This window comes from Esox lucius, chromosome 11 (genome assembly GCF_011004845.1).
Source record: "Esox lucius isolate fEsoLuc1 chromosome 11, fEsoLuc1.pri, whole genome shotgun sequence".
Classification (NCBI taxonomy): domain Eukaryota; kingdom Metazoa; phylum Chordata; class Actinopteri; order Esociformes; family Esocidae; genus Esox; species Esox lucius.
The window spans coordinates 48421427-48448441 of NC_047579.1; the positions used below are offsets into that span (position 1 = coordinate 48421427).

General features: G+C 43.5%; 2 protein-coding genes across 10 annotated transcripts in view; one reads left to right on the top strand and one right to left on the bottom strand.

Moving 5' to 3' along the window:
• Positions 1-7687: 7687 nt before the first annotated feature.
• On the top strand, positions 7688-14884 carry cbx7a (chromobox homolog 7a). The gene is made up of 6 exons (XM_010896760.4): positions 7688-8032; positions 9153-9196; positions 10490-10555; positions 10655-10721; positions 11802-12096; positions 12228-14884. Exons 1-6 carry the CDS (start codon positions 7964-7966, stop codon positions 12833-12835), a joined length of 1149 nt encoding a protein of 382 aa, XP_010895062.1. The 5' UTR covers positions 7688-7963; the 3' UTR covers positions 12836-14884.
• A 787-nt stretch (positions 14885-15671) lies between these two features.
• The window catches only part of ep300b (E1A binding protein p300 b), a 51247-nt gene continuing 39903 nt past the window's right edge, over positions 15672-27015 (bottom strand). For 6 of the 9 annotated variants that reach the window (XM_034295052.1, XM_034295056.1, XM_034295055.1 and 3 more), the window contains exons 24-29: positions 25590-25740; positions 25092-25352; positions 24147-24312; positions 23884-24057; positions 20391-20555; positions 15672-20271 (exon numbers count right to left, since the gene is read on the bottom strand). In XM_034295052.1, coding sequence (XP_034150943.1) covers positions 16831-20271; positions 20391-20555; positions 23884-24057; positions 24147-24312; positions 25092-25352; positions 25590-25740 — 4358 coding nt within the window. In that variant the 3' untranslated portion in view covers positions 15672-16830. The remainder of the gene's footprint in view (positions 20272-20390; positions 20556-23883; positions 24058-24146; positions 24313-25091; positions 25353-25589; positions 25741-27015) is intronic. The other 3 variants (XM_034295058.1, XM_034295057.1, XM_034295051.1) reach the window with 1 other exon arrangement.

The window sequence follows — 27015 nt, forward strand, 5'->3', positions numbered from 1 at the left end:
TTTCTCTCAGAAGTCAAGATGGGCAGAGGATCACCAATGCTGCGGCGAAAAATAGTGGAGCAATATCAGAAAGGAGTTTCTCAGAGAAAAATTGAAAAAGAGTTTGAAGTTATCATCATCTACAGTGCATAATATCATCCAAAGATTCAGAGAATCTGGAACAATCTCTGTGCGTAAGGGTCAAGGCCGGAAAACCATACTGGATGCCCGTGATCTTCGGGCCCTCAGACGGCACTGCATCACATACAGGAATGATACTGTAATGGAAATCACAACATGGGCTCAGGAATGCTTCCAGAAAAAATTGTCGGTGAACACAATCCACCGTGCCATTCACCGTTGCCGGCTAAAACTCTATAGGTCAAAAAAGAAACCGTATCTAAACAGGATCCAGGCATTTTCTCTGGGCCAAGGATCATTTAATGTTTACCAGGGATGCCACCGTGGTAAACATGGCCTTGTCCCAACTTTTTTGAGCTGTGTTGATGCCATGAAATTTAAAATCAACTTATTTTTCCCTTCAAGTGATACATTTTCTCAGTTGAAACATTTGATATGTCATCTATGTTGTATTCTGAATAAAATATTTAAATTTGAAACCTCCACATCATTGCATTCTGTTTTTATTCACAATTGTCCAGTGTCCCAACTTTTTTGGAATCGGGTTTGTAAATGTACATAATTTGATAGGGCTTGTCAAGAAAGATATCTGGTGACTTGTAGAGCTGCTTGTTGTGCAGTTATCAAAACGCTGAGGTGGTGTTAGCCTTCACGAAACACATACCTTATCTGAAGTGGATCGAAAAATCCACAATGGAAGAAATTAATGGTCAACAAATGCAAATAACTGCTTTTTAAGTTTTGCCGTTGTGATTCATGGTATTTCAGTCAATAGCTATTTGCTTATATTCCCTTCACTTTTAGTTGACCAATTAATAAACTAAAAACTATAAAAACTATATTTTGGGATCTTTTAAAAGTTGGATAGAAAGATCCTGCAGTCAAGGGTGTTTATGCTTCATACAAAGAGTAAAGAAGAGCCATCAATCTTGGAGAACTCCTGACGAGCTTTGAGATAGAAAGGTACGTTCTCCAGCCTACGTGAGGCCACAGTCTATTGGACTATTTCGAAGCACCAAGATGACCACCACAGTCTAGTTTGATCCTTGACTGTGCTGCTTCCTGACAAGCGGCTGGGAAGTCCCATGGTCGATGCTCAGAATTGCCCAGGTAGGGAAGGCATCAGCAGCAGGGATATCCTTGGTGTACACTAGTGACCCCCACAGGTGGCTCAGGTGTGTGGTGCGCGAGCATGCCCTCACACACTTTGGCCCCCGTGGCTTCCTGATTAGACAAGCAGTGTGGAATAACTCAAAATGACTTGGATACCTTGGAGAAAGGCTTCAAGCAACATTCAGCTCTCCTGAGTCCATTGGGAGTTGTTTCAATGTGACATGACGGATAGATACAATTAGATATTCGAAAATTACTTAAAAGAGAAAGTGTGTAAAAACGGAGTAAAAAAGTATTAATGAATAAAATAAATGTATGTTCCCCACCTTAGTGACTGCTTGCGGTTGTCGTGTTAGGTGTTGATAGTGAGCCATAATGGTGTAAAATGCTCCGGAAAATACTTAACTTCTAAGAAAATCTTTCTTTTGATGCAGCGTACTAAGGACCTGATGATGTAAGCAGTTTCTTTTTCTTTTAGTTGCAAAGCAAAAACAGAAGCTTTCTCTTTAGATAATAATGTAATACCACATATAATCACAAGAGAATAATGATTTATCGTTATAGGTCATTACACTTGTGGAAAAACAAGAGGTAATTACAAAATATCTTAGGATGTTATTCCAAATGTGTGTAATTATACATGATTTTTGTTTAAGTAATAACACAACGTCTTGTTACAAATGTAAATGAAACATTTTGGAATAATACTTTTGCAGGGGTCTCTTTAGATTTTTTAGATGCGATTCATCTTTATTATCACTGAACAAGAACAGTACAACGAAATGCAGTTTGCATCTAACCAGAAGTGCAAATAGAAGAGGGCAGAAAATGTACTAGTATTAAGTATATGTACAGTGGGGCAAAAAAGTATTTAGTCAGCCACCAATTGTGCAAGTTCTCCCACTTAAAAAGATGAGAGAGGCCTGTAATTTTCATCATAGGTACACTTCAACTATGAGAGATACCATTAATACCATTACCATTAAATATGGGTTCCGTGACTTTGAGGAAGGTGGCGCTGTCGAGCTAAAAATGGTCCACAAAAGGTCTTTTCATTGTAGCTAATCCTAACATAGCTGTCACTCCTACCGCTAGATTCTCAGCCTCAGAAATATCCTACCCTTCAGATTTCAGAGGTGAGAGTAATTCTACTTACAGATTGTTCAAATATATACAACATATTCCACATCCTGCCTAAAGTGGAAGGTTTCAAAACATTTTTGGTATTCAAGAAAAGTTGTAGAATGCATCTTTAACGAACACACAAAGGCTAATAATTTGTAATTAATATGTATCTACCTAGAAATAAGCAACTTATTATGAGAAAGTCAAACAAAATGCTAAAAGCATTGTAAATACCATGTAGTTACATATGTAAAAGTTGCATATTCCTCAATAGGTACATATTCATTACAAATGTAATTACAGCAATATGGTTGGCAGTCAAATCTTTAGTTTTCATGTGAGATGTCTATGGTTTCATCAATCAATCACATTTATTTATAAAGCCCTTTTTACATCAGCAGGTTTCGCAAAGTGCTTTTACAGAACACCCAGTCTGAAACCCCTAGGAGTCAATATGGTGGGAGTCACAAGAAATGTGATTTGAATTTTAGGAAAATGTAGTACACATTCAGGAATTATGTGTTAGAAGATGTCAAATACTGTAAGGTAACCAGTTCATTGATTTTGAATCACAGTATGTTGAGGTGTGCTGTAATATGCTTCATGTAGACTGTAAAAGACTTTGTCTTCGATGGATGAGCAATTTGACTTGAGATTGCTATTTTATCAAATGAACGATTGCATTAAGTAAAAAAAGGGTCTGTATTTTGAAAATGCAGCATAGTGCAAATGTTAGTTAGGTTGATTTGAATGTGCATCTTCCCCAAAACCTTCAGTAAATAAATACAGTACACTCACATTCTGTATCTTCTGTTAGTTGCAGATGTGTGTTCATGTTTCAGATCAAAGGGTACAGTGATTGCAGAGCTGATGTACTGAAACAACATTCCTGATTGAATTTGGAGTCAAGATATTTCTATAGATGAGTTAACCATTCTAGAATACTTCAATGAGGTTTTGCAGGGGTGTCAAAGGTGATGGATCTTTCAGGGGATGGTAATTAAGTGGTACTTGACTCACTAACAAAGGTTCTGATGGTGTCATTTAAGGATTTGGAATGTAGATTTGCAGTTTCCCCAGGTGACAATCTACAATCTATAACGGATCCTTCAAATGAACAATGTTGGATATATACTATATGACAAAAGGAACTTTTAAAACCGGGTTTTACGAGATGCTTATAGATGTTCAAGTGGATGCGAATACAGCACAGTTTCCCCAAAAAGTTGGGACGCTGCGTAAAATGCTAATATAAACAGAATGCACTGATGTGCAAATCATTCATCCCTGTATTTAATTGAAAATAGTACAAAGACAACAAATCAAATGTTGAAACTGAGAATTGTTTTGATTTTTGGAAAAATACATGCCCATTTTGAATTTGATGCCAGTAACATGTTTCAAACATTTTGGGACAGGGGCATCTTTACCACTGTGTTGAATCACCTCTTCTTTTAACAACACTCTGTAAGCATTTGGGAACTTAGGAGACCAATTGTTGTAATTTTGAAAGTGAAATATATTCCCATTCTTGTTTGATACTTTGTCATATTTTTATTTCATAATGCGCCAAATGATTTCACTGGGTGACAGGTCGAGATTGCAGGCAGCCAAGTTTAACACCTGGACTCTTTAACTATGGAGCCATGCTGTTGTAATACATGCATAATGTGGTTTGGAATTGTCTTGCTGAAAGAAGCAAGGCCTTCCCTGAAAAAGATGTCTGGATGGCAGCATATGTTGCTCTGAAACCTGTATATATTGTTCAGCATTAATGGTGCCTTCACAGATGTGCAAGTCACCCATGCCATGTGCACTGAAGAAACCGGATGTTTCCTCTCCTCTTTAGTCCAGAGGATGCGGTGTCGATGATTCCCAAAAACAATTCAACATTTTGATTAATCAGACCACAGGACAGTTTTCCGCTTTGTCTCAGTCCATCTAAAATGTGCTTAGGCACAGATAAGGCATTGGTGTTTCTGGATCTTATTTATAGATGATTTCTTCTTTGCATGGTAGAGTAATATACTGGATTTTATGTGCCATAAATGACGAGATGCCCAAACTCATTGCAATTTTACGTTGAGGAACGTTATTCTTTAATTGTTAATCTGGGCAGTCGTTCACAGAGTTGTGAACCCCTTCCCATTCTCACTTCTGACAGAACCGTCCTCTCTGGAATGATTTAATACCCAATCATGTTACTGACCTGTTGCCAATTGACCTAATCAGTTCTGCGATATTCCACCAGGTTTAGTTTTTTAGCATTACACAACTTTTCCAGTCTTTTGTTGACTCTGTCCCAAAATTTTTGAGGCATGTTGCTGGCATCAAATTCAAAGTGGGCATATATTTCTCAAGAAACAATAAAACACAGGTCCGGAAAAAAATTAAGAGACCACTGCACCTTTTACTTGCTTTTCAAAAAAAGTCAAAAAGGAAGGTTTTGAGTGAGGAACAGAAGGGTTAAAATTAAGAAACCACTGCAAATTGAACGCTTCTGTTCCTCACTCAAAACTTTCCTTTTCAACCTTTTCGGAAAAGAAAGTAAAAGGTGTAGTGGTCTCTTAATTTTTTTCTATTGAATATAGGGTTTAAATGCACATCTTTGCATTTTTGTTTTTATTTACATTTTACACAGCGTGCCAACTTTTTGGGAAACAGGGTTGTAAGTTGCGTGCTTATTCTCTATGCTTTGTAGTAGTGTTTTCACTGTTTGTGCAGACACGGTAGATTTAGCTTGCATGAGCCAGGCAAGTGTCCAAACTGTTTATATTGACAAGCATAGTTCATTGCAGCAATCAATATATTCATGTAAGATTAATTTGTTCACTAGGCCCAGTAGTATATCCACCATATCAAACTGGAGTAAGGCTTTAGCCAAGGTTAAAGTAGAGAGGTCGATCTAACACCTCCTTTTGCTTTTCATTGGTCACCTTGGAAACAGTTACCATGACATCTGGAGCTCTCAGATGATACAAGAGACCCAGGTGAAGAGGGGAAGCGGTGGGAGGCGGGTGTAGGCGTTTCAACACTAAGACAGCGCCATTGGACAAATTTGGAAAATGTCTTGCGGCTTCCCCAACAGAGATTTACACTACTTGTATTGTACCTAACTTGTGTCAGAAGTTTAAAACATGATTTGTTTTCAGGGATGTGATTTGCAAGCATGGGAAACTTTCCAGGACATCTGCTAAGGTGAGTCACATCTGCAAGAGGCCAACACACAAATCACAGACAGAGTATTGTCAGTCAATCATGAAGCGCCGTAGACATTTGAATATATATACACTGAACAAAATTATAAACGCAACACTAAAAGATCTAAGACTTTCTCTATGTACACAAAAGGCCTATTTCTCTCAAATATTGTTCACAAATCTGTCTAAATCTGTGTTAGTGAGCACTTCTCCTTTGCCGAGATAATCCATCCACCTCACAGGTGTAGCATATCAAGATGCTGATTAGATAGCATGATTATTGCACAGGTGTGCCTTAGGCTGCGTGAGTATCCTGGCCATGGGGTTGTGCATTATCATGCTGCAACATGAGGTGATGGTTGTGGATGAATGGCACAACAATGGGCCTCAGGATCTCGTCACAGTATCTCTGTGCATTCAAAATGCCATCAATAAAATGCTCCTATGTTCGTTGTCCATAACACAAGCCTGCCCATACCATAACCCCACCGCCACCATGGGCCACTCGATCCACAACGTTGACATCAGCAAACCGCTCACCCACACAACGCCATATACGCTGTCTGCCATCTGCCCTGTGCAGTGAAAACCGGGATTCATTCATGAAGAGAACACCTCTCCAAAGTGCCAGACGCCATCGAATGTGAGCATTTGCCCACTCAAGTTGGTTAGGATAACGAACTGCAGTCAGGTTGAGACCCAGATGAGGACGACGAGCATGCAGATGAGCTTCCCTGAGATGGTTTCTGACAGTTTGTGCAGAAATACTTTGGTTCTGCAAACCGATTGTTGCAGCAGCTGTCTGGATGGCTGGTCTCAGACGATCTTGGAGGTGAAGATGCTGGATGTGGAGGTCCTGGGCTGGTGTGGTTACACGTGGTCTGTGGTTGTGAGGCCGGTTGGATGTACTGCCAAATTCTCTGAAATGCCTTTGCTTATGGTAAATAAATGAACATTCAATTCACGGGCAACAGCTCTGGTGGACATTCCTGTTGTTGGCATGCCAATTGCACGCTCCCTCAAAACATCCGTGGCATTGTGCTGTGTGATGGAACTGCACATTTTAGAATGGCCTTTTATTATGGCCAGCCTAAGGCACACCTGTGTAATAATCATGCTGTCTAATCAGTATCTTGATATGCCACACCTGTGAGGTGGATGGATTATCTCAGCAAAGGTGAAGTGCTCACTAACACAAATTTAGACAGATTTGTAAAACAATTTGAGAGAAATAGGCCTTTTGTGTACATAGAGAAAGTCTTAGATCTTTGAGGTCAACTCAGGATAAATGGGGGCAAAAACAAAAGTGTTGCGTTTATGATTTTGTTCAGTGTATATATATGAGTTGGTATATTAAAGCTGACTTGGGGCCTTGCAGATAGGCAAACTGGTTTCATTAATCCAAAAGTTCTACACTATATGCTATCTTTGTAATAGCAATTATTTGTAGAATACCTTATTATAATTATTTTAGATTAATGTTATTTGTTTTTTGATTACTTATAGAAGAAATGTGTACTATAAGCCTGTTGCTGTACAACTAGTGCTGTGCAGAGACATATTTCTAACCAATTTTGCACACAGCTTGTTATGTAGCCATTCCCTTATTAAACTGCAAAAAACTTTCATTTCTGCCTAGCACTGTACCTTCACATATATCTGAGTTGGACTACAATGACAAATCATTGATATCAGATACCCATTTTTTAAAAATAGATTTAAAGGAGCTTACTGTTTGTGCAATATCAATATGACTTAAGCTTATCTTCTATGTTGTTTTTGTGTGCCGTAGATCAAGTTACATTTTATGTCTCAATCTGAAAATCAATAGTCAAATAAAATAGGCAACAACCAAATTAAATCACATGGTGCCTATCTTTTCTATGATTATGAGTAGAGGCAAAGATGGATAATGTATCCCTCTTAATGGGACCGCACTTATTTTTATTAATATGTAAAACATAAATACACCAAAATATTCCTCACCCTATTTCAATCAGGCACAAATAATTAAAATGTGTATTAAAACACAATATTCTTGAAATAGTATGTTCGTAAAAAGTGTTAGAGACCTCATCTCTGTGCGCGAAACCGCGGACCCGAACATTCTATAAGGGTGTCCGCGCAGTCTGAGGGAACGCGCTTGGTTAAGGCACGCGCCAGGCAGTGTAGTTGTGTCGCAGATTTTTTTAAATTCGGAAAGAGAATACAAAATACTGCTCAATAATCCACCGTACTTACATAGGAAGAAGTAACCAAGATTCCATTACTGTAGTGAAGTGTAATAGAGCAAACAGCAATCGTGTTTTATCGCTGTAAGGAGTTTGCTTTTGGAAAGAACGAGAACCTAGGAGCCGAGATACACATCGTATCTTCTGTTTTGAGCGTCCGTTTAGGACAGAGCGATGGAACTGTCTTCTTTAGGCGAGCAAGTGTTTGCAGTTGAATCAATAACCAAGAAGAGAGTCAGAAAGGTAAACAATGTTAGCATGCTTTCGTATAGAAACGTATGTACTGCATTAAACAAATATGCCAAATGTGCATTACCCTGTTTTACAGCCGTTTCACTAAAGTAATGCTATGCACTTTCTGTAGTTTTCGAATAATTTATATAGGCCTAGCTGCTAGGTTGAGGCTAACGAGTAGAAGTTTGAAACTGTTTTGCTACTCATTAACTTGATGGATTTTGCTATCTTCATTTGCAGTAGTTTAGTATGCATGTTCTGGATATACCCTAAAGGCTATCTCCTGTAGACTAGTATAGGGGGTGTGCTTTCAAAATCGTCTCTCATATTTCGGGTGTCATCAAATACTGTGGGATACTCCGCGCTGCGAATGTGGGACCTACGCAGTTTATTTGTGGGCTATGCAAATGAGATGGGTAGAGGACTGGGATTGGGTTAAATGTGTGGAACTGCTGTGTAATGTTACCGCTCCATATTACGTAAACATGTTGCTATTGTATGATAATCATAATTTTCATATAGGAGCTTTGTGTGGGATAGTATGATTGTTACTATGCATTTATTTCTGATTTATGTATTTGTGGTTTATTTCGGTAATAAAAAAAAAAGTGCGGGAATTTTTGCATTTCTTTTTATTCGAATTATTTGGCATGCTATGCAGGAATTTAGTTTATACATATATTCTCAATTGTCGTACCAAAGCACGTTGCGCAATGCGAGTTGTTTACATGTAATTGACACGTTCATAACGACTGGGAACTCTGAAATAAACGAAATGAGAGTGGCATAAAATGTGACGTCAACGAGCTTCAGTTCGGAGCTCTAGGATGAGTTCCAAGTAGTCATGAACGCACCATAGCCCCACCTTTTTTCATCGGTTTGACGTTCCAGAAAAGTCCTTCACATATCAACCATGTGCGTTCACGTCATCACAACTGTAGAGCTAGAGGTCTCTGAGCCCTTGACTAACGTCATCTCATACACTCCATTTCAAAATAAAATTACCCGAATCTTCTCCGACTTTTAGCAGTCTTCGTTTTATGCTTCTTAGTCTCTCCCTATATAAAATAATATTTGTGTTATAAATGGCCTTGTTTTGCTAAATTTGCCTTTTCTTTTTGCATTATAGGGTAATGTGGAATATTTATTGAAATGGCAGGGATGGCCACCCAAGTAAGTGATCCTGGCATTCATTACTGAATTGCAATACTAATATGTATGAGTCATGTATGAAACGTGAAGACTGATATAAAATCCTCCCGCTGATCTGGGTTCATAATGTTCCCTCTAATTCTGATATCTTGGTTAAAAACATCATAATTGCATCTTCTATTTATCACACCTAATTCCGGTTTCCTTAATCAAGGAAGTTTACTGACAGGAGAACTGGCAAACCACAGTACGTCATTTGATCCATTTTCGGAATGTGAAGAGTCCGTCCAGATCCAGCTAATGATGCTAATCCGATTCCGCACGCATCCTAAACGGAAGGGTACCCTTGTTTACCAACACTTTCTGTAGAAATCCAGGGGTATACTACGTTGCTAGCTAGATCTACTCAGGATTAGGTTAGCTTCATATTCCAGCTCAGGCCTTCGTCCATTGTTATGGACGTGGATGTTGATCTTGAAACTGCTGCTAACTCAACCGGAGTTTTAATTGCGCTTGCATGTTTCGGGCGCTTGACATAATTCACCAATCCGTTTAGATTTTTGTGAAAATCCTAAATAAAATCGCAATTGTCCTACATGTTGACCAGGTTGTGGTGGGAAATTCTATTCTTGTGTGCTTTCTTTTATTACATATATTGTGAAGTCCTTCCTTCAATGCACATTAACCCTTTTCCCACACCTGTCAACAATGTAGTTGTCATTTTAATAGTTTTACCGTGCGTGACGTTTCAAATGCATCCTGTCGTTACTAAATGCACAGTAAGATATCCTTGAATATTATAATTTGTAAGACAAGAAAATTTGGTTAAAAAAATATCCAGAGAATTAATAGGATCAAGAAGCACTGTTTGCAAAAAGGGAGGGAATTTGATTTGATTAATTCTCAACTCACGGCTCAAGCCACCTTCGTTTCTATGGTTATCATGAGTTGAACTCAGAGTAGACCGAAGTTAACTCGCTAAGTCTATCCCGCTTCGTAGTATACCCCTTAGGAAGACACACAAGTCAAGTGGGGGGGTAAAAAAACTATTCCAGAACGACTCATTTGCACAATAGAGGTTCAAACATTGTCTGGGGATTAATTGGGTTTATTTATTATATCTATTGACAAGTTACAGTCTGCCAGGTGTTAATAGGTAAGGTATATCCACTAGCCGTGATTTGTACATAAATTCATTGAAAGTTCACTTATGGTTCTATAACGACTCCTGTCATTGTACCTTGACTTATTCAAGTGTATCAGGCAGTGATGACCTTGCATAATCAGTGCTTACAGAGTGTGGTTGTCTGGCAGATACAGCACCTGGGAACCAGAGGACCACATACTGGACCCACGCCTGGTCCTGGCTTACGAAGAGAAGTAAGCGGGAAAGGGGTTGTCTGTATGAATCCTGCACACTGCTCTGTCCATTACAGGTTCATATTAACGCAGCATGCATCTTTCTCTGTGCCCTGTCAGGGAGAAGAAGGAGCGCGCCCTGGCCTACCGCAGGAAAGGACTCCGACCACGGAGGCTTATCTTGCGGGTACAGCGCGTTCGGCATCTTGTTCAGAACGTACATTCACAGTTTCAGTTGTATTCCTCACATTAACACAGTATGTATGCGTTCCGGAATGCTGTTCAGAACATACATTCACAGTTTCAGTTGTATTCCTCACATTAACACAGTATGTACGCGTTCCGGAATGCTGTTCAGAACATACATTCACAGTTTCAGTTGTATTCCTCACATTAACAAAGTATGTACGCGTTCCGGAATGCTGTTCAGAACATACATTCACAGTTTCAGTTGTATTCCTCACATTAACACAGTATGTACGCATTCCGGAATGCTGTTCAGAACATACATTCACAGTTTCAGTTGTATTCCTCACATTAACACAGTATGTACGTGTTCCGGAATGCTGTTCAGAACATACATTCACAGTTTCAGTTGTATTCCTCACATTAACACAGTATGTACGCATTCCGGAATGCTGTTCAGAACATACATTCACAGTTTCAGTTGTATTCCTCACATTAACACAGTATGTACGCGTTCCGGAATGCTGTTCAGAACATACATTCACAGTTTCAGTTGTATTCCTCACATTAACAAAGTATGTACGCGTTCCGGAATGCTGTTCAGAACATACATTCACAGTTTCAGTTGTATTCCTCACATTAACACAGTATGTACGCATTCCGGAATGCTGTTCAGAACATACATTCACAGTTTCAGTTGTATTCCTCACATTAACACAGTATGTACGCGTTCCGGAATGCTGTTCAGAACATACATTCACAGTTTCAGTTGTATTCCTCACATTAACACAGTATGTACGCATTCCGGAATGCTGTTCAGAACATACATTCACAGTTTCAGTTGTATTCCTCACATTAACACAGTATGTACGCATTCCGGAATGCTGTTCAGAACATACATTCACAGTTTCAGTTGTATTCCTCACATTAACACAGTATGTACGCGTTCCGGAATGCTGTTCAGAACATACATTCACAGTTTCAGTTGTATTCCTCACATTAACACAGTATGTACGCGTTCCGGAATGTTAGCGTATTATGTGGTACTTTTAATTTATCTGAGTATTTGCTCACTCAACAGAATATCTATGCCATGGATCTCCGTAGTTCCCATAAAGTCCCAGATAAGCCGACCCCTCGTCTGCGCCTCTCCCTAACCCGCTCCGTGGGCCCAGAGCTGGGCAAAGGCAGTCAGCCATACAGGGCAGGAGAAAGACGGAGCATCTACCGCCGATTCACTGGATGTAAGAAACAGAGGGTGTCCAAACCTGTGCCTGACAAAAATTCCCCCCAACCACTGACCCACGTGGACCATGAGTGGGAAGGCGCTGAGGAGGAGGAAATGGAGTCAGAGACACACGAAGACAGTCTTTTTGGTTGGTTTTACCATTCAGGACTTTTATGAAATATTTGACAACCTATTTATGATACAGGTTTTGAAGGTCAAGGTTGGCTGTATTTCTTATGTCATCTATGTTCATCTAATTTCCTGTGTGTCTCTCTTCAGGCCGTAGCATGTCTGAGTGCAGCTCTTCCTTGATGGATCAGGACATGGATGATTCAACTGACAGAGTGGAGAGCTGTAGCAACTCGTCACTGTGCTCTGGAGATCAAACACTGGGGGGCAGGGCCTTATTGTTATTGGGGACAGGGGAAGTGGTTGTGACCGGTGGGCCAGAGGGCAGGACCTCTGAAAATGAACAGAAACTAATGGATGTGAGTAACCAGTCAGAGTGCTGTTATTCTCCGGAGGGACCAAAACACCTTGACGTTAGCAACAGGTTGGTGAATAGCACCGCAGAAATTAAACTGAGGACCGATTCTATGATTGACAGAGTAGCGGTGATAACACAAGCTCCGACCGATGGGGGTCAAAGGTTATCGGTGGAGGGCAGGCACGAGGCCACAGCGGCTGACTTACTGGTGTGTAGCGATGTTAAGAAAGCGGTGGATAGGGACAGGAACGAGCAGCGTGACGGGGTTTTGATACAGCGCCCAGACAGGGATGACGCAGAAGTACTCCCGGGCAAAGTGATCGTGACCAAAGTGACTGTCAACTCTTTGACCGTCGTTTTCCAAGAGGCCTCGGATGCTGAAGGGTTTTTCAGAGGCTGAAGGGTTTTTCAGAGGCTGAAGGGCTTTTTAGAGGCTGAAGGGCTTTTTAGAGGCTGGAGGGTTTTTTAGAGGCTGAAGGGCACGTGTTGTAGGGAAGTGTGGAGACCATGTAAGACTAACATGAAATGCAACCCGTATGTTTCATTTACCACTTTGGATAAACAACGATCACACACGTCCACACCGGTGAGGAGAAAACTAGTGCACTTGCTGATTGTCTCCAAGTTGGCCCCCAAGGCACTGGAGCATTGCTTCCTTATGTGCTCATATGTTGTGATGGCAGCTCTCACATTGCCTGAAACAAAATCATCCCAGCAAACATGTACATCACGCTGGCATTGATGTAGACCCAGTGCTGGTTAAAACATGGATCCCATTGGGCCAGTGCGCATGTCTCATCCACTGCGTATTGGCCGCAAGGGCAGCCCTCACAGCACTGAGCCCGCCCTTTTGGATCAACAGCCCAGTGCGTTAGAAAGACATTCATGTTGCGACTATAATACAGTTCATGTTTTTTTGTTTTTACCAGAGAAGCTTGAGTACATGTCACATCTACTCTTGTTTTTTTTTCCAGGCTTCATCACTGGTAGTGAACTATACTCTCAATTAAATTGTGTATATATACAATTCTAAATAGAAAAAGGTGACTTGGAAATGTCTTTGAAGTCCCAAATCTTTGTTGGTTTAAATGGTACCAGCTGACCTGTCCAGGATTTAGTGGGCTAGCCTGTGTAGGGCTGCTGTTTGCTAACCACTGTCAGGTTGGTGTTGGGTTGGTGGGGCTAGTCTGTGTAGGGCTGGTTTTTGCTGGCATCTGTGAGGCTGGTGTTAGGTTGGTGGGGCTAGTCTGTGTAGGGCTGGTGTTGGCTGGCCGCTGTGTGGCTGGTTTTGATGTGTGTATGACTGATGTGGACTTGGTGTGGGCTAGCCCGTGCTGGGCAGCCTACCCAGTACCCATGTTAGGGTTAATGATGTCTTGTTTGCTGTAAGTAAATTAATACCCATTACTATCGTTGTAGTGATGAATTGTACTTTAGAGCATTATGTGGCAATTGATATGTTGCGTTTGGTTCTGAGAAGATGAGTGCTAAGATAAAGGATGAGTGAGAGGGAGGTGGACTCATGAATGTCATATATTTATAACATTGCTTCTACTCCACAGTCCGTTGGCCCAGGATATACTCATTTCCAGATGTGTAATGGGCCTGATTTCAGTTGCTGTTTTTGCAACACCTTTTTTTTATTTTAGTTTTTGTATGAAGTCAACTGTCTTCCTCAGTATTAACTGTCAGTTCTGCATGTCCTGTCAGTCACGCACACCATTGTTCGTTTTATTTGAGTAAATTTTTTACATTTTTTTCTACGGATAAATAAAAATAGAAACTAAATAAGGACTGTGTGGACGAATAGAAGTTCAGCATTTCAAAAGGATAGCTGGCAGCATGGAAATATTTAGTTGTTAACTTTATTTTACTTCTCAGAGACTAATCCACCTGATTTCTATTTTTATATTACCAACTGGTAGTCCGACCCTCTCGTTAAGCTGTTTTGAGGAGATTCGTTTTCACTACTCATTCCAAAAAAAATTGTAGGGCTCATTTCAGCTGCTCCTTTTTCTAACGCTTTTGTATAATGTTGACTGTCTTCCGCAGTATTAATAATGTCCTGTAAGTCACCCATGCACATCCTGAACATTACATTTGTTTAGGATTTTTATTTCTCGAACATAGAAAAATAAAACAGTGTGGAGGAATGTCTAAAGGCACAGAAGTTCAGCATTTCAAGAAGAAAGCTGCTTGCATTGTATTGTTGTTTTTCCTTGTGTTCACTTAAAGTAAAACAAAAAACTACCTGGTTCTATTTTTGTATTACCTTGATAGTCCAACCCCACCTGCTAAGCTGTTGTGCATTTCAGAATAGATATCGGTTTACACCACTGTTACAGTAGGAAATGTGGAAACTGAACTTACTGTACTGTACTTGGTCTTGTATTTGTTGCATGTCACTTGTAAAAGCTACATTAAATTATGTCACATGTTGAAAAATGAATCTTTGGTCACTATGACTTCATGTCTTTATATCAAATTCCTTCTTATTAAGACAGCATTTCCAAGAAATACATAATTTTAAAATCTTTCTGGCGTGGATGGAAATGTCCTGAATGTTTGACATGGAATAAAACAAGTTTTTGTAGTTTAAGTATTTTGGAAATTACTTTAGCAAAAACCTGTCTCCATTAATCAACACTAGGGGTCATAGTTGGCTCAGGGAATGTACAGATTAACCAAAGAAAACGAATAAATGACTAACAAAAAGTGTCTCAAAAGCAAGAGCTTCCAGTAATCTAATGTTGGGCAGATTCTGTTGCTTTGTTTTAGCCACCATGGCAAAAAGAGAGCTGTGACAATAAGATTAGTTATTGCTGATATTTCACTATATACAAAGACCATTAGATCTTAACCCAAATTGGGGTATTCTGGTGTGGCACCTGGAAAAAATATTTTCCCCCAATATCCAAACATCATATTATGGAATTATACAACACTGGTCAAACAGAGCTCCAGACAGACAATCCAACTTGCTATGTAATCCTGAAGCTGTTCTGGTTTTACTCCCTTGTGCTTGTTACCAGTAGGTCTCCAGGTGGATTGAGTTCCCCTGCTTCCACACCATTAACTTACATATTTCAATTCCGTATGATTTGGGTAGCTGATGTAACAGCTGGGAGAGTTATTTGCATAAGATCTGTCAGGTGTTAGAAACACTTGAACAAAGGGAGTTCCTCACAGGCCAACGGTGGGAGAAAGAAAAAAAAAAAGAAGAAAAAAAACACCTCTTATTTGTCATTTTCGTTTTATTATCAAAAACAGTATTTTAGTCCACAGTTTCTTTGTACAGTAAAAAATATTAAATTAAACTCCCAAAGTTCTGAGCAGAAAGATAAATTGCGGGGGTGGGGTTAGGTGCAGTTGGGAGAAGGGACAGCCAGTATTCTGGAGCAAGAGAGAGTTGGGGTAAAGGGGACCAGTGCATTTGTCTTAAACTGCTGGGGTTAAGACCAGGGGGGAAAGGTAAAGGCGATTCAGAGAGATAGTCACGTCTCCCCCTCCTCAGTTCATTAGGATCCAATCGCGCCGCTTTTCAGAACAGTAACTTCCCAGGCACTGGCAGACGCGCCCCCCCCCCCGTCACATCATGTGCTTTAATCGTTATAGGCACACAGTTACAGTATGTTTCCTCACCTCCAACACAAAGCAACTTACAGAGGGAATATTGGAGGGCGAGGGCATGTTTGTGAGGGACTGCCCTACCGGTATTGATGTCAAATGGTTAGGCATTTCAAGTTTACTATCCATTGTCAACTGAAACCTACAGCTATCCCTCAACCACCAACACTCATTTCATACCAGACTGAAAGCTCACCCCAGACATAACTGAAATAACCCCACCCCCATTTCAACAGTCAATAACAAAAATATATTCTATGTGAATTGTAGCAGTCTCAGGGTACATACCAACAAACCGTCATGACTAAAATAAATAAAGTAAAGCAAACCCAAACTTTTAAAAAGGTAGATATGCATGATGCTTGGATTCGTAATAACAACAATAACAATAATCCACATGACTCTGCAAAACTGATAAGAGAAAAAAACAATAAAAAAAGTCCATTGCATTAAATCACTTGCTCTTAAAATGTACAATTTTCAAATTAAAAAAAAAGGCAAATACTCCCATAGTCCTAACCCAACAAATATTACCTGCGTTGCATTCACTAAGGGAGATATAATCTCCCTCTTTGTACACAATTGGCAAAAAAATATATTAACAGCAATAACTTACCATTCATTCATCAACATGTTTGATTTCTCCCATAGGAAGTTCAGTTCAATGTATTTTTTATTGAAAACATTTTAAATAAAAAAAAAAAAAAAAGAAAAAAAAAAAAGAAAAGCTAACACCGTCCAGACTGCAGTCCTGAAAGCGCATCGAGGCTACATGATGTCCAACGTGTTGTGATTCATGTTCTGCCCGAGGTCCTGGCTGTTACCAGACAGCATGTCAGGTCCTCCAGGCCCGTGGAGACCGCCCATCCCACTGAGCTGGGACAGCATGGCGCTCTGGTCTGACCCAAACTGGTCCATCGAGTTCTGCTGCTGGGGCGTCTGTTGAGAGGGGACCACCATGCCGGGGTGGTGCTGGGCCAGCTGACCCGGGTGCGGGGAACCCGTCTGGGTCTGCGGGGAGATATGGTGCGGCGAAGGCAGGGGCTGCATGCGTGGAGACGGACTGGAGCGCGGCGGCTGCGACTGGGGTCGTGGCGAGGGCTGGGGCGAGCGCACCTGGTTGCCGAGCGACGCGGACAGCGCCGCGCCCTGCAGGTGAGGGGACGGAGCCATCTGTTGCTGCGGGCTCATGGGGCTGCTGTGCTGGCCCGGAGAACCCCCGGCCAGGTGCTGCTGTTGAAGCAACCTCTGATGCAGGGCCTGCTGGAGCAGAGTCTGGGATGACGGGGGCTGGGGGGCGCCTTGTGGCGGCTGCGGCTGAGGGGGTCCTCCCGCTCCACTGCCCGTACCCCCCTCTGACCCCTGGAGGCCCGCCATGGAGTTCTGGTGCTGCTGCTGCATCTGGAGATGGTGCTGATGCTGGAGCCTCTGCTGGAGCACTACAGCCTGCTGTTGGGCCACCGTGCTTGGATAACCCTGCTGCCCCGGCTGGCCTCCAGGTTGCTGTGGCACTACAGACTGGCCCTGACCAGGCTGCTGGGAGGCTATGCCCGGCTGGCCCATGTAGCCTTGCTGCTGTGGGGGCTGTGGCTGCTGGAACTGGGCATGGTTGCCCATCTGCTGTTGTTGTTGTTGTTGTTGCTGCTGCTGCTGCTGTTGTTGTTGCAGATGCCTCCTCATAAATAACTCTCTGAACTGGGGGTTGATGTTGGCCATATTTGGAGCCTGCTGACCTGGCATACCTCCTTGCTGCTGCTGAAGAGCTGCCACCTGTTGCTGCTGCAAACTACTGAGCATTGGACGCTGCTGCTGTTGAAGTTGCTGCTGCTGTTGAAGTTGCTGCTGCTGTTGAAGTTGCTGTTGTTGTTGAAGTTGCTGTTGTTGTTGAAGTTGCTGTTGTTGCTGCTGAAGTTGCTGTTGTTGCTGCTGCTGAAGTTGCTGTTGTTGTTGCTGCTGAAGTTGCTGTTGTTGTTGCTGCTGAAGTTGCTGTTGTTGTTGATGTTGTTGTTGATGTTGATGTTGTTGTTGATGTTGTTGTTGATGTTGTTGATGTTGCTGCTGTTGTTGATGCTGTTGCTGCTGTTGTAGCTGCTGCTGCTGTACTTGCTGTAGCTGGGCCATGTTGACTCCCTGTCCCATCTGCATACCTGGCTGACCAGCCACCGCATTCATGCTGACCTGTTGGCCACCCATACCTCCTGGAACTCCAGCTGGACCGGGCCCCCCAGGGGCCCCTGGGGGTCCGGGACCCCCCTTGTACTTGGAGGCCCTCTGCTTGATGAAAGCGGCCATGAGCTGAGGGTTCGACCGGAGGATGTTAAGCACCTGCTGCTGCTGCAGGGGTGAGCTGGGGGAGCGGAGAGTACGCAGGAGCTCCTGAAGGGCCGCCTGTGGGAGGTTCCCGCCACCGGGCACGCCTCCGGGCACGCCTCCGGGCACGCCTCCTTGCTGCACCATACCGATCAACCCAGCAGGGCCCGGAGCCTGCTGCCGCTGTTGCATCTGCTGTTGCTGCTGCTGCTGCTGCTGAGCCGCCACCATGCCTGGGTGACCCATCTGTCCCATCATGGCTTGCCTCTGCTGGGGTGTCATTCCCGGGCCGGCCCACTGCTGCGGAGGGCTCTGAAGCGGTGGGCCGACCCTCTGCTGCTGCACCTGGGTAGGCAGCTGACCCTGGGGGTTTGGCTGCTGGGGCTGCTGCTGAACGGGGCCATGTCCCACCATCATGCCTGGAGGACCCTGCTGCTGCTCCATGTGAGCCCTGGCGGCAGCGGCCTGAGCCTGGGGCGACAGCCCCTGGGCCCCCACCATGCCCACCCCCGGGTGGGCCAAGCCCATCGGGCCCGGAGGCTGTTGGTGGTGAGGGTGCGGCGGCATCATGCCAGCGGCCTGCGCCGCCTGCCTCTGCAGGGCCATCTTCCTCTGGGCGTCGGCCACCTGTTGAATCTTCATGGCGATCTCCACGGCCGCTGGGGGCGGCCCCGAAAGAGGCGCCTGCTGCTGCTGCTGGGGCATGGTGGTTTGGCCAGGGTTTGGGTGCTGCTGTGGCGGTGTGGCTGGACCCAGGCCAGGTTTGCCTTGGGACTGGGGGTGCGGCGAGGAGCCTGGGGGCCTGCTGGCGTAGGGGGGAAGGCTGTTGGCGTGCTGCTGCAGCTGCTGGGGCTTTGAGGCCGGCGACTGGTGCTGCTGGACTTGAGGAACAATCGGCGGCTGCTGGGGGGAGTTGATCATCCCCCCACCTCCAGGAATCTGTTGGAACTGGTGGTGGAGCTGGTGGTGCTGCTGCTGCTGCTGCTGAGGCTGCTGCTGAGGCCCTCCACCACCAGCAGCCATCCCCGGCTGGGGCCCGGCGGGCACGTTGGGCTGGGTGGGCGTCTGTGGGGTCAGAGGCTGGGTGCCCCCTGACGTCGGGGTACTGGGCGCTGTGGTTCCGTTGTTCCCCGGGGATGGCAGCCCCCCTGGAGGCGGCTGGCCCACCCTCTGCATGCTCGCCATCCTTCTCCGCAGCATCTGGGCCTGCTGGAGGCGGTGCTGGAGCTGCTGCTGGCGGAGCTTGTGCTTGATGTTCAGGCAGAAGGGCACGGGGCACTTGTTCTCCTGGCAGTGCTTGGCGTGGTAGCAGCACAGGGCGATCAGCTGCTTGCAGATGGGGCAGCCGCCGTTGGTCTTCCTCTTGCAGCCCTTGGTGTGCTGTACCACGCGCTTCATCTTCTGGCAGGACGGCAGGGAGCAGTTGGCGTTGCGGCACTGGCAGGCGTGGACCAGGGACTGGATGCAGCGCTGGATGCTGAGGCGCCGGGAGTCCCCAGGGCTCTGAGTGGCGGCGGCCGCCGCGCTGTTGCTCTCGTCATCCAGGCCCAGACCCAGCTTCTCCATCTTGTGTTCGTGGCCCTTGGCATTGTAGCAGGTGATGCACAGGTCGTAATCCTCGCAGACGGTGCAGTGGAAGCGCGTCTCCACGTGGTTCTTGCACTCGTTGCAGGTGTAGACGAAACGGTCCTGGCTCTGGTTGTGCAGCTCCACCAGCATGCACATGGAGCTCCACTTGGCCCTTCTCAGGGAAGAGAACTCTAAGTGCTTGTCCCTGGCCAGCGTCAGGAAGGCATCGCGCCCGTCCATCAGGTCGCAGGCCATCAGGGGGTCCGGGTCGGTGATGGGGGGCAGGGAGTTGGCGGTGGGTGCGGCAATGAGACGGATCACAAAGAACACCTACGGGGGGGGGGCGGGGGGGGGGGGGGGGGGGGGGGGGCAGAGAAGTAAGGATGAATATTGGGAATGACAGAATATTTGTGTGGCTTCATTTGGATTATTCTGACAGGATTAAATACCTCCTTGTGTTTCTCCATAGTAGCGTAGAGCTTCTGGGAGAGGTCATTGGACACATTGGGCATCCCAGGTTTTTTCTTATTGGCTCGGCTCAGGCTACTGCTTTTGTTCTTGCTTGTCTTTTTACTGTTCTTCTTCTTGGCATTCTTGCTGTCACCTTTTGTGGCCTGTGTGTAGAGAATGCCAGATTAAAATGGGCTTCAATAGTCATGTTTATTAGTAACACACAGATATTGGCAGATGAAACAGCAAGGTGTAGCTAAATGCTTTCATTTCAGGATCCTAACAAAGCAGACAAATGAACAAGTTAACATTGTGAGAAAAAGGATTAAATATACCGGGTGTTTGATTCCCATTGGGATCCAGTGAGAAGGTAAGAACTCCCTACTGTAAGTTGCTCTGAATAAAAGTATCCACGACATGATTTAAATGTAAAAGGCTATGCTGACCACTCCATCCCTATTATAGCACCGAATGTGAAGCAGCTTAGAAATTCACCAAATTATCAACAGTATCTCTGCTCCTGAGCAATGCGTTTTGGCCAGTGTTCATTTAGTCAACTAAAATTGTGACGAAAATATTAATTTAACATCCACTTTTCACAAAAACTGACTAAACAGATCCAAACAGGAAAAAATAATTAATGTTGTTGAACAAAACGAAAAGAGAGAAAATTATTTTATGTACAGTAATTACCATGATTGGAAAGGAGTACTTTGGAAAGGGAGCTTTTAAGTGCTGTTCTTTTTTTCTGTCCAATCAAAAGCATCCTTGGCCATTAGCAGAACTGTTTGCAACCACAAGTTGACAGAAAAATACTACAAACGTCAAAACACGTTTAAAAGCACATCCACAACTGAACATCAAATTGGGCCTTATGAAATAATTTGTCAGACTTCAAGTACCTTCAAGACTTTTTCCCTAAGCTGTCTGAGGCAAAGGTCAAAGCCAGTCTTCGTCGGACCACAGATAAAGATGATCTTGAGTGCAATGAATTCCCCAAGAAGCTCACTAGTAAGAAGAAAGCGGCTTGGAACATCTTTGTCACAGTGGTTCGGGGCAGTCTGGGCAATCACAAGGCCGAAAACTATGTGGAGCTGCTTGAGACTCTGGTGAAGAACTACGGCACAGTGGGCTGTAGGACATTCCTAAAAGTCCATATCCTTGATGCTCATCTTGATAAATATAACAATCAATAAGAACATGGAACCGTACACAGAGGAACAAAGGGAGCGCTACACCCAGGATATACTGGTCTTTGAACGCCGCTACCAAGGACAGTATAATGAGAAGATGATGGGAGACTTAGGGGCTGATCCGTGAAATAATTATCGAAAAAACTATTCACTTCTAAATCTTTTGTAGTCGTTTTTGGATTACTTAAGTATAAATATACGTTCATTTGGATTCATGTTTTTTTTTTCCTGAAAAGAAACCAATTCACCCATTTTGCCATTACAACTCTTATTACAGCTCTTTAGTATGTAGCCCCCTTCTTAACCAAGGGACCAAAAGTAATTTGACAATGGACTCTAAAGCTATTCCTTCATTATTTATTCAGCAATTAAGCAGGTAAAAGGTCTGGAGTTGATTCCAGATATGGCATTCACATTTGGATGCTGGTGCTGTGAACCCACATGTGTGAAGCTCTCAATGCAAGTGAAACAGGCCATCCTTAGGCTGCAGAAAAATATCCATCAAGAAATAGCAGGAACATTAGGAGTGGCCAATTCAACAGTTTGGTACATTCTGAGAAAAAAAGAACACACTGGTGAGCTCTGCAACACAAACAGGCCTGGACGTCCACAGAAGACAACAGTGGTCGATGATCGTAGGATCCTTTACATGATAAAGAAAAACCCCTTCACAACATCCAGCCATGTGAAGAACACTCTCCAGGAGGTAGACATACCATTATCCAAGTCTACCATAAAGAGAAGACTTGACAAGAGCAAATACAGAGGGTTCACCACAAGGGGCAAACCATTCAAAAGCCTCAAGAATAGAAAGGCCAGAGTAGACTTAGCCAAAAAACATTAAAAAAAAAAGACAGCCCAGTTCTGGAACAGCATTGTTTGGACAGATGAAACTAAGATCAACCTGTACCAGAATGATGGAAAGAAAAAGAAGTATGGAGAAGGCTTGGAACGGCTCATGATCCGAAGCAGACCACATCATCTGTAAAACAAGGTGGCAGCAGCGTGATGGCATGGACACGCACAGCTTCCAATGGCACTGGGTCACTAGTGTTTATTGATGATGTGACAGAAGACAGAAGCAGCCAGATGAATTCTGAAGTGTATAGGGATATGTTGTCTGCTCAGATTCTGCCAATTTCACCTAATTTGATTGGACGGTGCTTCACTTTACAGATGGACAATGACCCAAAACATACTGCGAAAGCAACCCAGGAGTTTTTTAAGGCAAAGAAGTGGAATATTCTGCAATGGCCGAGTAAATCACCTGATCTCAACCCAATCAGGCATGCATTTCACTTGCTGAAGACAAACTTTAAGGCAGAAAGATGTATGAACAAACAACTGAAGACAACTGCAATAAAGGCCTGGCAAGCAGTCATATTCAAGTATTCTAAATTGCCATTTTATTTATGATTTTGTTAATTTGTCCAATTACATTTGAGCCCCTGAAATAGGAGGACTGTGTAAGAAAATGGTTGCAATTAACTTTTTATACAATATTCTGGTTCAACCCCTTGAATTAAAGCTGCAGGTCTGCACTTCAATTGCATCTCATTTGTTTAATTTCCATTCCACTGTGGTTGCATACCTAACTGTAGGTCAATTTCAAAATATCACTGTCCTGGTCACAAAACCAATGTTTGTGGGGAATAATAGCAATTTTCTATACTTTTTTTGGCAAAAGCAATTAAAATAACACTTACTAACCAGGAACAAAAATTGTGTTACATAGTGTTACCTGTCAACGCTGTTGTAACTGATTTCATTGGACAAATACATGTTTGTGTTTAAGAGTTGTTAAAATAAATTTAATCTCACAAAATCAGTGAAAGTTTTTGCATTAATTCTTGCCCTGTATCTGCTTTTAGATTTATGTGATTAATTCTTCCACCAATTTGATTTAGTTTATGCAGAAAAATATGTTGGAAGAACAAGACTATGTTTATGTACAAGGCAGTCAGTGATATATGTGTTTACCATTATTTAATGAGACTAAAATCTGCCTAAAACTTAAGGGCATTTTGTTGACTAAAATGGCTCACTGTTTTCGTCATTTTGACAATAGCTAGACAATAGCAAAATTATAAAAATGTGACTAAAACTTGAAGATATTTTAGTTTGAATGACACAGACTAGACTAAATAAAATAAAAGATAACACTGGTTTGGACAACAAACAGTGAACTGCTTTTCATGTTGCTGAGGACCAGCAACCAATTTCCCAGATCCTATGACCCCCCACACCCCACACCCCCACCCCCCCATCCCGTAGTCTGACGTTGTATTGTAGTCCTTACACTCACATCCATGCTCTCGCCGGTGGTGCTGTTCTCCTCCCTCTTTCTCTCCTCCTCCTCCTGCTCCAGTTCCTTGATGCTCTCCTCCAGCACGTTGGGCCAGAAGTCCCCCTCGAAGTAGGGCAGCTCCTTGGCACTGGTCAGACGGTCCTCGGTGGCCTGCTTAAACACGTCCTGTGAAACGACGAAAAGACATCGAGGTGAGGTGGGCGAAGACGCTGGACTTTTCCGACCTCACCGACACAAAAAGAACCGTGGTCAACCTTGTAGTCGTGCACAATGCGCTCAGCCACAGCCTTGTCCAGCATTTTCTTGTACCACTCCTGAAGCCTCTTGGGCTTGGGGATCTTCTGGTCCACCGGGTGGCAGTGGAAGATGTAGTCGTCCCCTTCACTAGGAGGACAGGCCCAGATGTGGCCTGTTGTGAACCTGCCAGGATGGGAGGGGAAGCTTTAAAATAACAGTCACCATTCAACAGAATAACACTGACACAAATGTTTGCTATTTACTAATAGAGCAGTGGTTGGCAAAGTGTGGGGCAAGGATTGGTAGAGTGGGTTGCAGAGAGGTAGGGGGAGATGAACAATTTAAACCCAATTTATTACATAATCGAAAACTATTTTTTTTAAGATGTGACAAAATGTGCCACTTGTGTGTGTGTGTAGTTAGTCAAAACAATAAATAATTGGTTATATTGAAATACAACCTGGCCATTATTATAAACTTCAAAATCTGTTGTTTTTAGTAGGCAATATAACTATAAGATACATTTTTCTCTGAAAACACAAGCAGTAGGGCAAAGCAAGTTTTGTTCTCCGCATTCAAAGGAGGCTGTCCAGTGTGGGCGTCTTTGGAATGTTCCTACGTAATGGGGAGGGGGGGGGGGGGCTGAGTTAAAGTTTGGGAACCACTGAGTATGATGCCATAATCCTGAGGAGAAAGAGCTGGCCAATCAGCAGTCGAAAGAATGAGCAAGCCAAACAGCAACCTTCTCGCATTAATGTTCTTCAACAATGCTACTCTGTTGTCGGAGTCCACCATTCCAACACAAAGGCAGACTTTTAGCTAACTTGACTGAACATTTTTGGAAGGAACACCCACTTCACTCGTATTCGAAGGAAAGCAAATCTAGAAGCATTGGGCAGCTATTAAAAAAAAAAAAAAAATAGTAAGTGTTACGAAAAAAAAACACAAAAATTCAGACTTACCCCAGTTTCTTGACGTACTCCAGGTACCCAATCAGGATCTCGTGGTAGACGCCTGTGCGGAGGTGTCGTGGCTGGAAGAAGTGCACACTGTCCAGGTAAGAGATATACACACGCCGCTGGTTGGGCGGAGGACTGTCCGAGCCATACTCCTGCACGTGCATGCCAAAGAAGCACACGTCTGAGCCGTCGATGTCCTCGAACGCGAACAGAGCTTTGGTCCTGTAGGGAAAGGACTCCGACATCTCCCCGGTATCCACAAACCTGTGGCGGTTGAAGGAGGATGTCAATGGACACAGCCAAGAAAGACGCACCAACCCCTTGAACGGGCCCACGGGTTACGGACATGGTCCTTGGGATAAGTCTCAACTCTCCAGTCTACCACGAGGGCGATTTTAACTGCATGTGAACCCTGGGAGTCCATTGACCCTTGGTGTGACTGTGTGTTCGGGTCCTCCATGGGTCAATACTTTAGCCAATTTGAACACTCCGACACCTCACCTGGACTTCATGCCCGGCTTGACCTCCACCACCTTATCAGAGACATGGACCACACGGATCGTGACGTCACCAGACTCTGGATGGTTCTGCCGCCTGAGGTAGTCATTTACCCGCCCCTCCAGAAAGCTGCCCAGCTTGGTTTGGGGGAGCCCTGTGTATGGAACGAAAAATGAAGGGAGAGGAAGGAAGAGAAGAAGACAGAGGATTGAGGAGGAGAGGGAATGGGTGACAGCTATTAGTGAGCAAATCATGTTGTTTTCAGCCCAGTCTGTTAGTTAGGTGAATCGGGGTCGTATCTGTTACGAAGCTCAGAGCAATTTTAGCCCTGTCCCCGCCCCCACCCCCCGGATTACATTCAACACCAGGGAAAAGGTCCCGGTGTTGCATGCACCTCATTCAAAAGGACACTTTACTTTGACACAACATCTAAGCTCTGATCTAACTTTGCTAAACATACCACTGTACTTTTTTTCTATAGTAAAGACTGAGGACACAAGCATAAAGTCATCCACACATGCGCAGAAACTTGGGGAAACTCCAGATCTTTTGGTCTAAAGAGAGATAGTTAAGCCAAGGAAAGCACTTGGCAACATTTCTGTATTCTTATCTGGGAACTTGTGCTACCTACCCCAATAAGTTGATCAATACCAAAAATGTAAACTGGGTAGATTGGCTCTTATTGCATATAATGACATTTCCTGACATTCAAGTCATACGCATTTACATGTTATCCTTGTATGAGACTAGTCCAGTTAATCCCTTTTATGTGCAAATCCGCCAAACTGTGGCTCTGTAAAAACTCAAATGCAACTTTTGTAGGCATGCAAAAAAAGACAAATGTCAAAACTATGGGGAAAATGCTTGATGCTGTCGCAAACTGAAAAGGTTAAACCCATTGAGAAATAAAATAGGATATAAGAAATTACAAAAAGAGATCCAATAAGTTAAAAAGCCGACATCCGCCATCTGATGTCCATGACATCACCTGAGCGGACCATGAACTTTAAAATAGCAAATTGTAAATTGAGATGACCCTATTTTTGTCATGGACCTTCAGTGTGTACTGGTCCAGGATAAGAGTGAAATCAAACCACAAAGCTGCAGCAGACTCTGGCAGCAACAACTATTGTCTGAGGACTGGCTTCTGAAATAAAAAGATACGTTTGGTTACAGATTTCATTTTCATTGGGGAGGAAGGGGAAGATGCATCAGGGGTTGGTGGCAGCAAAAAAATTTAAATAAAAAGATAATGTGTATTAACTCGAACACTCGTCCTCTTGAGTAGTATCAGGGCCTGGGAAATTAAACCTGTTGGCCACAGAGGAAAACCCAGAATTTGTGGAAAGAAAAAAAAAAAGAGGGCTACAAAATGATAAAAGTTGAAAGGGATTTTTTTTTTTATAAAGATTTCAGGGAAGAAAGTATA